The 16,199-nt window shown below is 40.6% G+C and overlaps 1 protein-coding gene across 3 annotated transcripts in view; it reads left to right on the top strand.

Moving 5' to 3' along the window:
* Myb (proto-oncogene like protein Myb) overlaps positions 1-16,199 on the top strand; it is a 45,584-nt gene that overhangs the window by 22,315 nt on the left and 7,070 nt on the right. For all 3 annotated transcript variants that reach the window (XM_069136060.1, XM_069136062.1, XM_069136061.1), the window contains 2 exons: positions 12,531-12,693; positions 13,686-13,850. In XM_069136060.1, the coding sequence (XP_068992161.1) occupies positions 12,531-12,693; positions 13,686-13,850 (328 nt within the window). The remainder of the gene's footprint in view (positions 1-12,530; positions 12,694-13,685; positions 13,851-16,199) is intronic.

The following is a 16,199-nucleotide window of genomic DNA, read 5'->3' on the forward strand; positions in this document are numbered from 1 at the left end:
GAGTCGTTTCCTTCTCCTTCACCCTCTTCATCCTCTTCATCCCCCCGTCACTCTTGCGTTCTTTCTTCGGTGTACAACGTGCAGCCAGACGCGCGACGTCGCATCGCCGATGGCGGGAAAAATATCTCCTTCTCTGTAACACGTACCGCGGTTACTCTCTATTCCTTATCGCGTTGGGTAGGATAGAGAGAAAAAAAAGTATATTAACGGACATCGCACCTTCTCGCACTGGCAATGAGAGATTGATATATTTTCTTGCAACCGTTGCGAAAGTTTAACGCTCGCGCAAGAATAAATTGACGTCAAAGCCTTGTATAGCTAAAAAGGTAGAGCAAACTGATTTTGCGTTGCGACAATCAAGAAAGGATCGAAGATAGGGTAAAATTGTTAGGCGTACATCGTATTTCGTAACTCCAACAATGTTCAAACACTTTTTTTTTTAACGATACCCGTTTCACTCAATTTTTCTAGTTACTGTAACAAATGAAATTTTTCCCAGTCCGGCATTATCGTCATAATCGTCGTCATCGTCGTTGTCATCTTGATGCTTAATCAAAAGAAATACTCGCATCGCTGCAATATTTGTAAAATAATATTCAATAAATTTCGCAATTTTGGGAGTGGGAGAAAAGAAAAAAAGACATACAATAATCACCGATATCACACTTCCTCTATTTTTCTGATGTTAAAGAAGGACCATAAAATTTGTATCCGGATCCATGTGTGTGTGTGTGCGTGTGTGTATATATATATATATATATAGCGCGTGTGTAAGCAGGATCGATGAATAGTTCGTTGACCAGGAGGTTTAAAAAAACGCGCAGAAATAGGCGTATAATGTATCTCTACGAACCGTGCATTATAAAGTTTACCTCGAGGTCGTACAAGCGATAAATAATGTAATCGGAAGCTGATGATACGCCCGCTTCTTATTTTCTTCTCGTCTCCGCACGTGCCGAAATTATTGTACGTAGAGCGTAAACTTATTATACATTATATGTACGTACATACGGCACACGTACGGTAGTAACCTTGATGTGAGAAATTTGAATTTTATGTAAAGAATATGTCGGACGAGAAGATCGTTAACGACGATACACGCCGTTCAATCACCCCCCTTCACACCCTTTCTCTAGTTTATACCTACGTTCGTATTCAACCCTATTTCCATAGCTAGATCTATTTTATCTATTTTGCAATTTACTTTGGAGCCGCCTTCGATGCAAATAAAAAATACGTCGAAAGTCGTGAAACGGTTGACTTATTCCATCCCCCCTCTCTCTCTCTCTCTCTCTCTCTCTCTCTCTCTCTCTCTCTCTCTCGCGTGCAAGGTGATAAAAAACCTACATACGTTATTATCGTAGGTAAACTTGTACCTATAACGCCGTTCAAACACATTCGATCGTATCGTTTGAATTCAAGTCTCTTCTCGATTTCTCGTTATCATATTTATGTATGTATAACCATCGGGTACATACCACCTACCCGTGTGAGGATATCGATCTCGATCTCACGTAAGTCAAATAATTGCAAAACGGGAATGTGTTTTTTTTTTTTTTTTTCTTTTTTTACCGAAAATATACAATAAAACTAACAAAACGAAATTTAATCGTCAATATCCCAAATCGGGATATTTTTGCTAATATTATACCACAAACGGGCCAGCAATCTGAACCGATTTTTATTCTCTTATAATAATTGTTGCGTAACTCTTTCGTTGGCAATTTTTTAATTCAATCGTAATGGTAATAATTAATAAATACCGATCTGTGTTGCAATGACACGTATGTATAGTTGCTCCAAATTTGAAGTACCGTTGCTAGTGAAAATCAGCTGACTTTGGTCTGTTCTGCAACTTGAACCGTATACATTCATATATATATATATACACACACACACACACACGCACACACACTTTTGTGCAGAAAATTTAAAGAGCCATTCACTCATCGTACCTGCCCTCCAGCTTCACCTGCGAAACAGCTCCGACATGTCGCGCCTTTTACGCATTATTAAATACAAATCGTTGAAGACCGAACATTGCCTCGGGATTGATTTTTTCTATAACTTCCAAACGAAGATACGAATATAAAATTGAGAGGCGAAATTTATTAAGAGCTTAACCCTCGGATGGTATGTATTAATTAAATGTCAGTTGTGCGTAATTGTTCCCCGAAACTTTCAAAAAAAAAAACAAAAAAAAAAGAAGGAATGAAAGAAAAGAAAAGAAAAGAAAAACACTGGAACGAGCTTCCTGTTGAACAAAATTTTATGTGCCATTGACCAGAGTTACGCGAGTGAGAGAAGAAACGAACCGACGATTAAATTGATCATAGACACGTAAAATTTTTATATAGAGAATATTCGTTTCAGTTTTGATTAAAAAAAAAAAAAAAAAAAAACAACCTATCAACGAACATTACTGTACATATAATTTCTTTAGTTTCTTTATCATACACAGCGCATAAATCTGTTTTTTTTTTCTGTTATAACACATATGAAAGAAAGTACCTAATTCGAATTTGAATTTGTTTGTATCGATAATTTTTTCCCGCATACAGTTTTTTTTTTTTTTTTTACCGAAATTATGCAACGCAACATCAGTAGAAAAGTAATTCGTGTAACCCTGGGAGGCGGCTGTTGGTATTGCTGGTTCTGCCATCCCTTGAGAACCGCAGCTGCCGCCTATTCGTTCACCCCGCCGACACCTGCTGAATCAAACTACGTACATACCTACACATCTCCGTTTCCCTTACGCGTCCTGCATATTTCCTTTCACGATGTATACTCTATTATACGATTCTTTTGCGTGAACAAGAGTATGTTGCGCATTTTTTTCACCAAGCAAGAAATCGAGGTTACGAGTCGCGTGACGTCAGATTTTTTCCGCGACGACGCATGCGCGGAGTGCGGAAAAGAACACTTTTCGACTCCTAGGACTTGAAAGTTGTATTTTCGGTACTCCGCGCGTGCGCATTCGCAGATTCGCCTTACCGTCGTGGAAACGGTTGTTTTGTGAACGGAAAACAAGCGTGGAAAAACGAGTAAAACATGCTCGCGTTGTATAAATATATTACAATACCCGTAGAAATGTAAAAATGTTGTATAATTTATCGCCTGGCTCTGTGCGAAAATAAAGAAAAAGAAAAAAAAATTCAGTCACGCGTAGTTGCACTTCATACGTATTTTATAGCCTCTTACAAGATTGCCAAAATGACTCGAGGGAATTCCTTTATGTATTACAGGTACACGTGTGTATTCCACACTTGCGAATCAGCTTTGAAACGCTAACGGTCGCCAAATTCCATTACGGGAAGCGAAAACAAGTCTCGCGATTACTCGCATGTATATATATAGCTGTACGGATGAATGAAATAAAAAAAATAAATAAATAAATAAAAATTCAATTTCAATTTCAATATCAATATTCCGTTGTTTCTTGTTTTTATTCTTTCTTTTCTTCCTTTGTGTTCGCGCGCGTTTCGAAGCTGAGAAAAAAGAAAAGAGAAAAAAAATTTAAAAAAACCAGACGTCGGTATGTTGTATAAATTGTACGTAAGGAGGAAAAGGAAGAAAAAAAAAAACGGATCCTCGACGAGGAAACAGGTCCTCGTGAATATAACCCGACTCTGTTGCCGCTTGCCGGTTTCAGAGATCGAATTTTTAATTCGAGACGTCGCATGAATGGGCAACCACGACGGCACTCTCACCGATTTATTATATCCACATTAAGACGCACGTGTTTATGTATATATATATGAATATATATACATACATATAATAGTGCTTACACAATACATGTATAATACACGTAATAATGTCTGTCCGGCATCCTTATCATCCAGCATGTACGCTATGTATGTACATTCATATATATGTATATATACGAAGATCAAGGATCGCGAAAACATATTTTATATCTCTTGACATAATTGTCTTTTTTTTTTTTTTTTGGTTTTTGTTTCTAAATTCGTCTATTTTTTTTCTCGAATTTCACGTTCTCGGATCAACCGTTGGTCATTTTATTATATTATTTTATCATTGATAATGTGTGTGTGTGTGTATACATATATATATATATACACGCGCCAGTGATCACTTTGCGGCCTTCCATTATGTAATTTTTCTTTCTTTATTTTTGTTTTCCTCATATTTGTTTTTTTTTTTTTTTTTTTTTTTTACTTTTTTTGTCAGGGTTCGCAAATATTTTATTTTTTTTTTTTTTATTCTGCTCTTTTCGCCAACATCGTGGGAGCGGTATAAAATATAAAAATTTTTCACGCCACGTGCCGCAAGCGACTCGGGATTTGAAACTCAAGGATGAAGCGACGCGCGGGAGACCGTTGGATATTTAAAAAACCACCGTATATTCTTACATAACTAACCTGCAAGTTTTACATACGTATCTGTGTTGGTATATTTATCTTGTATAACGAACGCCTGTGTATATTCAAAAATTTAACTGTTGCGTTGCATTATTTCGAATCGAAATTCCGGACGGTACGATTTTTATAATTTTCTTTTCTCTTTATCTTCCGTCATATCTACTCTTGTTTCAGACAGGTTTTCTCAAATTTTTTTGCCTCAATCATTTATTCGTTTATTTTTTCTTCCCTTGTCAAATCCGAATCTTGTCCGGATATTATATTCGCATGTATCTTATTTTTATCAGCTGCGTAATGGCTAAGCATATCGGGCACGGTCTTTTCTAAGATTCTTCATCGGAACGTAATTATTTACTCGGCGAAATTTAATGGAATTTGATCCCCTCCGCCCCATTTTTTTTTCTCGTTCCAAAGCAGTAAATATAATACACCGACGGTGATCTTACTTATAATTCTGCGACTTGTACGCATGTATATACATACCGGGAGAATCTCTTGAAACTTGAAAACGAACCGCGCGTGCGCCGAATGATCAAATCTCATTGGTCGGCGAAACGTTCCCGCGGCGATATTCTTGTCCGCGACGCAGGCGGGCCAACCTACGCAAAATGTCTGCGTTTGAATTTTCAAAGAGCGTAAGCGTCGAGTTCCGACCGTTCTTCGAAGAATCGACTTTCCGCCCCGACGACAAATGCTTCCGAAACCTTTCCGAGTCGCCGTCTCGATTGTTCGAGATCCTAACCTCGAAAATTCGTAGGAACCGCGTCGCCGGCGGAAAGAGTTTGACGGCCGAAAACTCGGGTTGGCCAGCCTGCGCGAAGAGCCGATAAAACTCGCGCGTGCGCGGTTCGTTTTCAACTTTCAACAGATTCTCCCGGTATGTAATATATGCGAAGAAGCCGGAACACATCGCTCCAGTAATCGTTGATATCGAAATCACGTTTCTCGATTGTTCTCCTCTTCGATCGCTGTACAGTAAAGAAGTAATCTTTTGTTAAACCATAAAAAAAAAAAAAAAAAAAAAAAATGGCAAATCGGCACCAACAGCCCTTACGGTTCCTCTTCAAACAGAGTTGTCGAACCGGGTTTGAGCAAACTTCGGTCTGTTAGATCGATAGGTGGTGACCAGAGGCAGCTGCCGCGGCGGCAAAGTTGTCTCGCTCTCTGCTCGCACCCCTGCATGGCGTGAGTGCGTGTGCCGTTTTCGGGGAGGCCTCCGACGAGAGTCGTAGGTGAAGGTGGTCTCACATGCCGCGATGGGGTGGAGTGGGGGGGGGGGGGGGGGGGGGGGCGCATATGCCGAGTACCGGGGGGCAATACAAAGCACAGATGGTCGACAGGGTCTCTCTCTCTCTCTCTTATCGGACCTCTGACAAATAATTGGCCCTTTGTCGTTCGTTACGCGGTCGTATCGTCGCGGGATTAATATGACACCTTTCTGAAAATAGTCAAATTTCGTACGCGATCGTTTTTTTTTTTTTTTAAACATTTGTTGATAAGATTTCAAAGATCATACCCTCATATTACATTTGCGAATCTACGATTTGGTGTGAATGCATTTTTTTTTTTTTTTTTGACGATTTTATATTTTATACAGTGCCTGATTCATTAATTGTCATCGAACCATATTATTAGAATTGATTCTTGACCGGGGTGAAAAGGGTCTTCCATAGTTTGTTAATTATTCTCTTTAACGAAGAAAGGAACCGCATTCGACCGATTTTGTGAAAATCGTTCTTTACTAAAACAAAAACAAAAAAAATTTATGTATAATCCAGTCATCACATCCACATATTTCCCAGCTACCAAAAATTGATTGAAAGGGGTAAACGCCCGAGGCTGTTCGTCGTTTCGATCCGGCCAAAACGCCACGTGCGTCCGAGATTCTGGGATACATATATACATACATACATATACATATATACACATATGTATATAAGTTTGATGACTGCGTCGGTCTTTTCGTCTTTTTTGTCGATTTATTATCATTATTATCATCAACATTGCGCTTTTATTTTTTAACATTTATTTCTCCCACATACTTTTATTACACTCCGCAGAGAATATAAACCTGCCGAGATTGGAATTTCCTCTCTACGCAAATTAGCATATGCTGGATATATATATATATTCTTACTTTCGTTTTTTTCAATGGAACGTTTCGACGGTTACCAGTTTAAAAATTTATAACGTACAATATTGAGTATATATATGTATATATGTATGTATGTATGTATGTACGATACCACGTTATATGTTTAATATTATGTATATACTCGGCAACAGCTGGTCGTTTCGTTATATTATACATTTTATATGGGTATATATTACACAGCGACGTGGTTTAAATAAATCCTGGTCAAATTGACTCTTGCCTCTCAACTATACGCCGCATACATATATATATATATGTATAATATGTATGTATATATACATAAGTATACTATATACCTATATATGTGTACAACCACGTGTTCTTTCCGGGACCATAAAACTCGACCAATGTCTACTATATATGCATGTACACACATGCGTCTGTATTGCAGAGCGAGAATGGCCGTTATATATGTTGACACGAGCTTCGGTGCCAGATAATATAACACACCGTCGCAATTCCTTGCTATGATTAATCACGTACTCAAATTGGTCGGAATTTTTACTTTTTATTTTTATTTTTTTTATCACCCATTTATATAAGAAATACTTGCGGCTTACATTATACTTATAATACACGTGTATATATTGTATTGTATGTGTTTTCTACGTACGTTCAAAAATATTCTTTATACCGTTTTATGAAAAAAGTTATAAATAAATAAATAAATAAATAAATAAATAAATAAATAAATAAATAAATGACAAAATAAGACCCAAGTTCTTGCACGAATTAATGTTTACACAAGTAATAAATCACGTTAACACGGATCGGTCACGGTTTTGATTACGAAAATAATATTTTCATAACGTACCAATCGCATATTATAATTAATTAATGCCGTGTTAATTACTATTACTTTATCTAACCGCATAGTGCAACACTAGGTCACCCGCTCTATTTTTTATAAAGATCCGTTCTAGGCTACGTGTTAAACCACCATTTCTAGCCGATATGCAATCTTTATTTTCAACGTTCACCGTTCACACCGAACATGATAATTATTACACAACGTAAGAAAATAGCGCGGTTACGTTTCCGTAGAGATTGTTTTGAAAATTATACATTGAAAACAACTCGCAATCGTGTTCCAAAATATTGGAAGACGATGGCATATATATATATATATATATTAGGGTGGTCCTTATTCAGGGTGTTGACGAATTTTTGCCAGACCATCCCCCAAATCAACTTCAAATAATTCGAAAACAATCGCCTAATTTTTTCAGATTTTTACATCGAATCAAAGACAGTCCGCATTGTGATCGAAGTTTCTTATGGAAATTAACACGGGTGAAACTTTTTTTTCTCAGTATATATTTTATTGCAAGAGTAATGATGTTCCAAATAATCTGTAACCGCGAAGTTTTGGTGAGAATTAGTGCTACTGTCTGGGAAAAAATACACATCGTCGTACGAGGCAATCTAGACGAATTGCACAACCTCGAAACCTGACTTTTCTTTTATTTAGAGGAAGTGCAATTCGTCTAGATTGCCTCGTACGACGATGTGTATTTTTTTTTCCATACAGCATCGCTTGTGCCGACTAAAACCTCGCGGTTACAGATTTTTTTGAACATTATTACTTTCGCGATAAAATATATGGTGCGAAATAAAGTTTTTCTCACGTCACTTCCATAAGAAGCTTCGATCACAACGCGGGCTATCTCAGACTTGCTGTAAGAATCTGAAAAAATTTGGCGACTCTTTTCAAATGATTTGAAATTGATTTCAGTGATGGAGCGGTAAAAATTCGTCAACACCCTAAACAAGGACCACCCTAATATATATACATATAAATAAAAACAACAAAAAAAAAAATCGAAACTCCGCTCGCAACTTTCGTTTCCGGGCAGCTTGTCGTAATCTTGAAAATCATCTCAATTTCTCCCGCTGTGACTTTAAGGGACAGGATACGCGTCACGGTTGGCTAGATATCCTTCCTGCTTTCCGTCCAGGCTCATCCTTACAACCACCGAGACCTGGACTTGGTGACTTTCCTTGCTCCCTTTTTCTTCCTCCTCCCCCTCCTTCTTCTTATTCTTCTGTCTTGTATTCCGGTCGTACAATTCCTTCGATATTCAGCGGCGTGTGCTGAACCTGAGAGACCACATCCTGGAGTTACAATTTTTACCCCGTTGGACGATGAACGTAGGAGTGCAGGCACTAATTAATTTCCTGTCAACTAACCGCAATTTTCATTTCCTCGACGACGAATTATCCTACCGAAGGATACCTTTTCAAGATTTCGATCACTTTGTAGTTACTCGAAGCGCGACAAAAAAAACCTACCATTACCTTTTCTTTTCTTTTCTTTCTTTTTTTTTTTTCTCTTTCGACTCTTCGTTCACCTTACGACAAACCGTTTCCTTCTTTCCAACTCGCTCGAACGCAATCTGATCTCGTCAACTTACTTCCGGCCATCGTCCGGTCAACCCGCGAGACCACCTTGAATGAAAAGGAAGAGGAAGGAGAAATTTGTTTCGTTTCGAAACCGCGTTACACAATTTCTCGTTTCCTACTCGCGACGAGAAAGGAACGGATGTTATTAAAATCCCGATGTTTTAAACCGGAAAAATAAAGAAAAAATAATCGACGATCACGCAGGCAGCCTTGATTTTTAACGTTATCGTCGTATTTCTCACCCTCGAAATTTCACGTTTCGTTGCGTCTCGTCTCGTCTCTGGCACCGGAAATTCGGCGTTCGATTTCCGAATTTTGCCCGTATACCCGATGGCTTTACACTCGATATCATCCAACGGCGATGAATGAATGACCGAATTACCCCGAGCCTATGGAAATCCGAAACTCGAGTTCATCGATTCGACGAAGCTTCTCGCGTATGCGGGTCGACGTTTTTTACCTATTGAAAATTTCCTTCCCAGCCGCTTCCTCTTCCTCTTTTCGAATCGTCGAAGGTTTGAGTCGGTTGATACGTTCGTCCGATATTCAACTAAATGCTGTATTAGTCCTTAATAGTACTTAATTCAACAAAATACTTTTCACAAATTAATACAGAATTGAATCGAACCTTTTTAACGATCATGCCGACTGTCAATTTATTCAGGATAACACGTCGCGAGTTCATTCCAATAATGTGAATTTTTCATCAAATAAACGCGTGATCGACACGACTAAAAATTGAGTAAATCATTTTGGCAAACCAACCGAATCGAAATTGTCGAATCGAAGTCATCTTAGTTGGATTGAAATAGGTAAACGGACTGAAACAAAATCTATTTTGTCGATCCGAGCATTCCTTTCCCTACTTTTATTTTCACATAATTATACGCGATAGCGAAGTAGGATTTCCCCGAATCTCGTCTATCCGTATTATCGCTACGCGCATCAACGTCCTGGGAATGAAGAAGTCCGATAGTTCCCTGCTGCGGAATTCCGGCGTAGCCTATGCAACCCGGAGATAGACGGAACTTGACCCCGCGGCGTTGTTAATCAGTGTAAAAACTGTAACCAAATATCCGTCGTGACGATGCTGTAAGATTGGAGCGATTCTCTCCTCTCTAATTTGCGCCGCATGATTTTACAACGAATCTTAATATTCTCGATCTAAAACCGGGGATGAAAACTTTTTTAACTCTTGAATATAAAAATTTATACCACACGTATGGTGGCATTGCGTATAGTTGAAACCTGATCGTAAAAATTTTCAATATCTAATCATTTTTCTTTTTTTTTTTTTTTCATTTCTTCTCCTTTTTTCGTGAAGTTGATTTCCGGAAGTATAGAAGCAGTTTTACGTTACTTCAAACTTGTACGTGATTTCCGTTCCCAAACTTGACTCACGCGTGCCGTCCGTGTTTTACTGTTCGAAAAAGGAATGAGAAAAAATAAATACATTATTTAAAGAAAAGAAAAAAAAAAAAAAGCAACAAACGAGACGGAAAAAAATTGTTTGTGCAATCTTATCACGTTTTCAACGCGCTCCTACATGTATGTATGTATATATGTAATCGAAATATAAACCGGACGTCAGTCTCGTTGTTATATATATTGTATCGTAGAAGATTTGTTTCTAATTTTTTTCACCCCGCACCACATGTAAAGTTACAAAATTATTCATCTCTCACATTATTCTCCCAGCTCCTTTTTGCAACATTTCGTTTTCTTTCCTCGTTCTAATTAATTATTATACACTAAGAGAAATTTTTATTTCCGGTTACCGCTCGGTCCTTGACTATTTTCATTTTTTTTACACAATTGAAAAATACGGTTCTATGGAAATTTTTCTCAGTTTATGATCCGAGACGAACAAGGAACTTGTCGAAACGCTCAAAGTCTCTCGCCGTCCGAACCTTCGGACCGATCTTTACGACCTAAAGGTGAGGATCGCCTCTCTCCTCTCAGGGATAAACCGAGAGGGCGATAATCTCGATCCTTGAAGCGTTGCTGTTGCAGTAAACGTGAAGTGTCAACGAATATCTACGTGTGTTCGTACTTCGTGTGTGTGTGTGTGTGTGTGTGTGTGTGCGTCTCCATTCATCGCCAGCCAGTTTGTCCCGAGCCATTCACTTTACGCCGTCCGGTCATGAATTGTGTATAATAATTATATGCAGCTCACTTTCTTTGCCACTATTTTTATGCCTTTGCGACGCGACGGGATCCGATGCGATATATCTCGGAGATATTCTCTCTACTTCGTTCTTTACTAATGAACCGACAAGACGTATTTTTCGTCTCGATCTTCTGGTAACTAATAAGAAAATTTCTCCAATTTTACAACCCACCGAAGGAGCTTTTATCAGAATCATAAGTACTTTGAGACCAACGGAATGGAAAGAAAGAATTCCATTGGTTTGGATCTTTTTATCCATCCATCCTCGTCTTGTTTAATTTTTTTTTTTTTTTTATCTCATCTTCAATTCTCGCCTTGACTTCTTACCGGCGGAATGAAATTTTTGTATATTACCAGAGTGTTTTTATAACACGCGAGCGTGTTGTGTGTGCTCAAGATTATTTCTCCTCCTCCTCCTCCTCCTCCTCCTCCTCCTCCTCCTCCTCCTCGTCTGTCCTGCGAGAGAAGAAGGGAGTCTGGAGGAGTGTCGTCGTCGTTGTCACCAAGCAGCTCGTTCCTTGATACCACGCGTGCTCTTTGCTCAGAAGGCATTTTACCACCAGGCTTTATTATATCTAACGCTACTCCCCCATACCGGATGTCAACCCATTGGCGCCACCACCGCCAGCTACTCAAATGTCCCGTAAAGTGTAATATCTCGCTTTTATACTCGACGGGACGATTACTCAAGCCGTTCGATATGCTGCCGCAGACGCCCCCTAGAAGTTGAAGAAACACGCGCGAGTTTAACTACCTAATTATGAGAAAGAAAACCATCCGATATATCCAAGTGTCTTTGTACCAACGTCATTTTCTCTATCGCTGATTCTTTTCTTTTCTCTCTGTCGTCCTTTCGTTGGGTGAAGAACGTGCGTTTAATAATGTACCGCGTTTCGCTTGTCGCCAAACGCGAGAGACCAAAGATGAGAGGATCTCGATCTTTAAATTGAATGTAGAAAAAAGGAAGGAACGGGGAGAGACGAGAATTAAAAGGCAACGACTCATTCAACGGCTGTTCCTCTCCGCGGATGGATGAACCGTCGTGTTGTGGTGGCTGCATACTCGCGCACTGGCAGTATGGACACTATGAATTATTCACGACGAGACACACTCTTAGTGCATTCCCAAACGTGCATGTATGTATACCTAGAACAAGATTTAATGGCACGAGCGATGAGGAGGAGAGAAAACGGTGGCGATGATCGCGACATGAAGAACAGGATCTATCTGGAACCATGCGTGGTTTCGACCAGATCTATACCCGTGATACGATGATATTAGCAGGCCAGATCTCTTTGCCTGTTGATTATTTCTATAATTTCTTGGTTTACATCGCGATCTTGTTCGAAATCAAATTTTTCCACCACGAATGTACGACCGGTTGCTAAAGCTCTTTCAATTTTTAATTACCTTTCAGATCCCGTTCTGGTTACGGTTCGAGCAGCGGTGACGAATCGGAAGGCGAGTACGGATCCTCGTCCCTGAATCCGGCAAACTCGTTGAATTCGAATTCGGGGACAAACACCGCACAACAGGGGCCAGGAAAACACATAAACAAAGGACGTTGGACCAAAGAAGAGGTGAGAAGAATCGGTGGTTGATGGAAGATATTCTTCTCGTTTGTTTTTACCGTTTATTCATGTACCGTGTAAAAAACGAATTTACTTTTCATTGGGAAAACTGAAAAATGAGAAGGGAATGAAAAATCAAAATGAGAAGAAGAAAAAAAAAAATGGGCCGGATGAAAGAAACAAGGGGGCAAATTAGGGCCCCGACAAAGAGGAGGAAAAAGGGCTGATTCACCCTGAGTTATATAATAGCGCGTGATGGTTACGTACGGGCAGATGTAACCTATAACAGATGCGTCTGGGTATAGGTGAGAGTTTGTGCACGTGGGGTGCAGTGCCCGTACCTACGGCTATCTCTATACCTGTATATTCGTTTATGGGATATTTTCCCATGGGAAAGGTTACAAAGGTTGATCACACGTGCTCATATGCGTGCATGCCTCATATTGTGTATATTTACGGTCAAATGGGTGTCGTGAATCGATGTTTTTTTTCCATTTCTTTATTCGGCAAAGAAAAGCGCGTAATCAATTCTTCTGTGTCAGGCTCATTGACCCTTGAAAAATTTTATACGTAAAATTCATATTCAATGGAAGACTGATTTTCATTTGAATCGTTCATATTTTTCATGTCCGCATTCTCCTTTCGGTTCAAATTACACCCTCATTTGATTTCAATCATTTTTCCATCAAATGTACAGATTCCTCGGTGAAAACTGAGGATAAAGTTCCTTTGCGAAATTGTTGAGAAACTTACGGTTCTCGAGTTACGGGACTAATAAGGTCGGCCAATCAGAGCTCGCGTAGAGGTAAGGCCCTTAGTGACGTCAGATGCGTCTCGGCGCGGCGATTGGCCGCTTCGGTGATTTTCTCGTAACTCGAGAATCGTCGATCGCTCAAAGTTCGCGCAAAGGAACTTTCGCCTCGATTTTTCGCGAGGAATTCTTGCAATGTACAATCTTTCATCTCGGTTGAAATATTGAAATTTGGCTTTCGTTTTCGCAGGACGCGCTTCTGAAGCAACTTGTCGGCACTACGGAAAAACTCGGATCAGGATTACGCTGGGACGCGGTTGCCGCTCATTTTCCGGACCGAAGTGACGTCCAGTGTCAGCAGAGATGGGTCAAGGTTGTGAACCCGGAGCTGGTGAAAGGGCCCTGGACGAAAGAGGTATAGATTTTTTTTCTCCGTAGAATAACAATTTCGTGTACTGTTTCCGAGAACCGGAACAGACCTGAGTTTCGCGCTGTCTGGGTCGAGTTAAACCCCGCCGTGGGTTTAAAAGGGCCCGAAAACTGTACGAGGAAACGTCTGCGTCGTCGTATAACATTACCAGGGCCTTAACCTGGCCTGCGGGCCCACGCAGGGTTCGGGCCCAACCCAAGAACGCGCTGTAATGCATTCCTTCAAGGCTGGCCCCGGGGCCCGACTGCCGTAAGGCTCTTTGAGCAGGGCTAAATCCCAAAGAAGAACAGGTTTCGCTCGGTCCCTTTGAAATCTTTTCCCGCGCGCGGGATTTTTCGGCCCTAATCAACCGGCGATGATCTCAAACGTATACACAAACGCACATGACGACTACGGTTCCAGATCTCGGGACGATCTTATCTGGTTCCCGTTCTTCTCGTGAAACTCATTTTAATTACTTCGTTTGCAGATCGCTTTCGGTGTTTTGGAAAAATGATGGTATGCGTTCAACACCTTAACCTGGTCGAATATTAGGCGGAAAAAAAATTAGAACAGTGGATCAGAGGACGAGAATATCGCGCAGGCACTCGCCGATCTATAACGGAAAACGAAACCCGGTGTTGTTTGGGCCTTACGACCTTGGCCGATAGGTATTATGCCCAGTGTGTTGTGGCTATGGTTCCCACGCGGCATTCCGATAGCCAGTGGCGCCGATGCCGCGCAGCCCAGCGCAGGCGCTTGATCCTCGTTAATCGACCTTCACGCAAGTCGGAAACCCTGCAGCGCATCCATCAATTATCCCCACACTGGATACAATACGCTGTTTTAGTACTAATGTATATTCAAATTCGTGAAATATATTATGTAAACCGGAGATTTGTGCTGTAAAGATTTTCAATTGAGCAGAGTATAAAATGAAAAAGGAAAAAAAACACATATTAATGATAAAGGTAGTTAAAAATTTGAAATCTCGCATCACAAGACGCCAGCTAGCGGGAGAAAATATAACCCTCTTTACGTGTACATATTTAATTACGAAACTGGTTTCTCATGGTAAATTTCACCGGATGCACCGTGTCAAAGTAATAAACTGTAAGCTCGAAAACTCGCCACGAGGTTCTTCGTGTCTTGGTACTAGGATAATTAACCTAAACTAATCAGCTGCCAGCGATTCGCGCCGCCATATTGCCCTAGCTACGGCTAGACTTTGGTTACCAACAGCGGAGTCGAAAAATTCCCTAGGAATTCCCGCGTTTTTTCAAAAGCTGGGTAAAAATTGGTACTCAGAAAGAGATACGAAGTGAGATAAAGAGAGGCTTAGAAAAAAGGAGTCCTTAACTCAGGTCCCCGTAAGGAGATTCAGGTTCTTTGTTACCGCCCCGCGGATGTTCGTTCGCGGGCAAGCAGAAGGAGTAGAATCTCTGAGACGACGACGACGAAGAGGAGCTAGCAGCGAGCGTCCCGCGGGTGCGGCTGCAGGAGGACGCGCCGACCGACGAGATGTTATGCACTTTCAAGTGCCAATGCACTCTGCACGTCGTCGGCGCTGCATCCAAGGGCAGCTATGAGAGACTCTCGGTGCACATCGCGCGGTGTTGCTGGGGCCTCAGGGTCGCATGCCACATTCACTGGGCCAACCGCGAGATAGAAGAAGGGACCCGACGGCCGTCCCGCAGACCATCAACGTGGCAATAATAAACCGCCACTTGTCCAACCGCGAATATACATACACATATAAATATATATATAATGTATGCATGTCTCCTTCTCTCTCTTTCTTCGCTCCCGGCTCGCCGAACAGGAAAGGCCCAATTCTTTATCTCCGGTCGACCCGCAAACTTCAACGCCGTAGCTATTAATAAATTTTACCACTCACAGTAGGTATCGGGAGCAAAAATTATTCTATTTATTCATGTTTATTTCTTAATTTTCGATTGTCTGATTTATATCATCGCGATTGGCGGTATTGTGCGGGAACTGTAGACGTTCCCCCTGACTTTCTCACGCGATAAGGAGACCCATACGCGTATACCAAGCGCGAAATTTTATCGAAACTCTCGTACATATTTAAAAATAAAAAAGTCCCTTGCACACAGTACCGCCGGTACAATCATGCGACTTTTGCATCTTATGTAATGATCCCGCATATATGTACATATATACTGAGTTTGATGCTGCGCGCTATTTGTGGGTGGAAAGGTTCCAGGAAAAAAGGGTCGGCTAACCGCAGCTTATCACGGTATCGCGCACACGCTTGCAATCAGAAAACTTACGTACATACACACATGGAAATACTTATTCATATCTCTCTGTGAGTATGTACGCTCATGTACG

This window comes from Neodiprion pinetum, chromosome 5 (assembly GCF_021155775.2).
Source record: "Neodiprion pinetum isolate iyNeoPine1 chromosome 5, iyNeoPine1.2, whole genome shotgun sequence".
Lineage (NCBI taxonomy): Eukaryota > Metazoa > Arthropoda > Insecta > Hymenoptera > Diprionidae > Neodiprion > Neodiprion pinetum.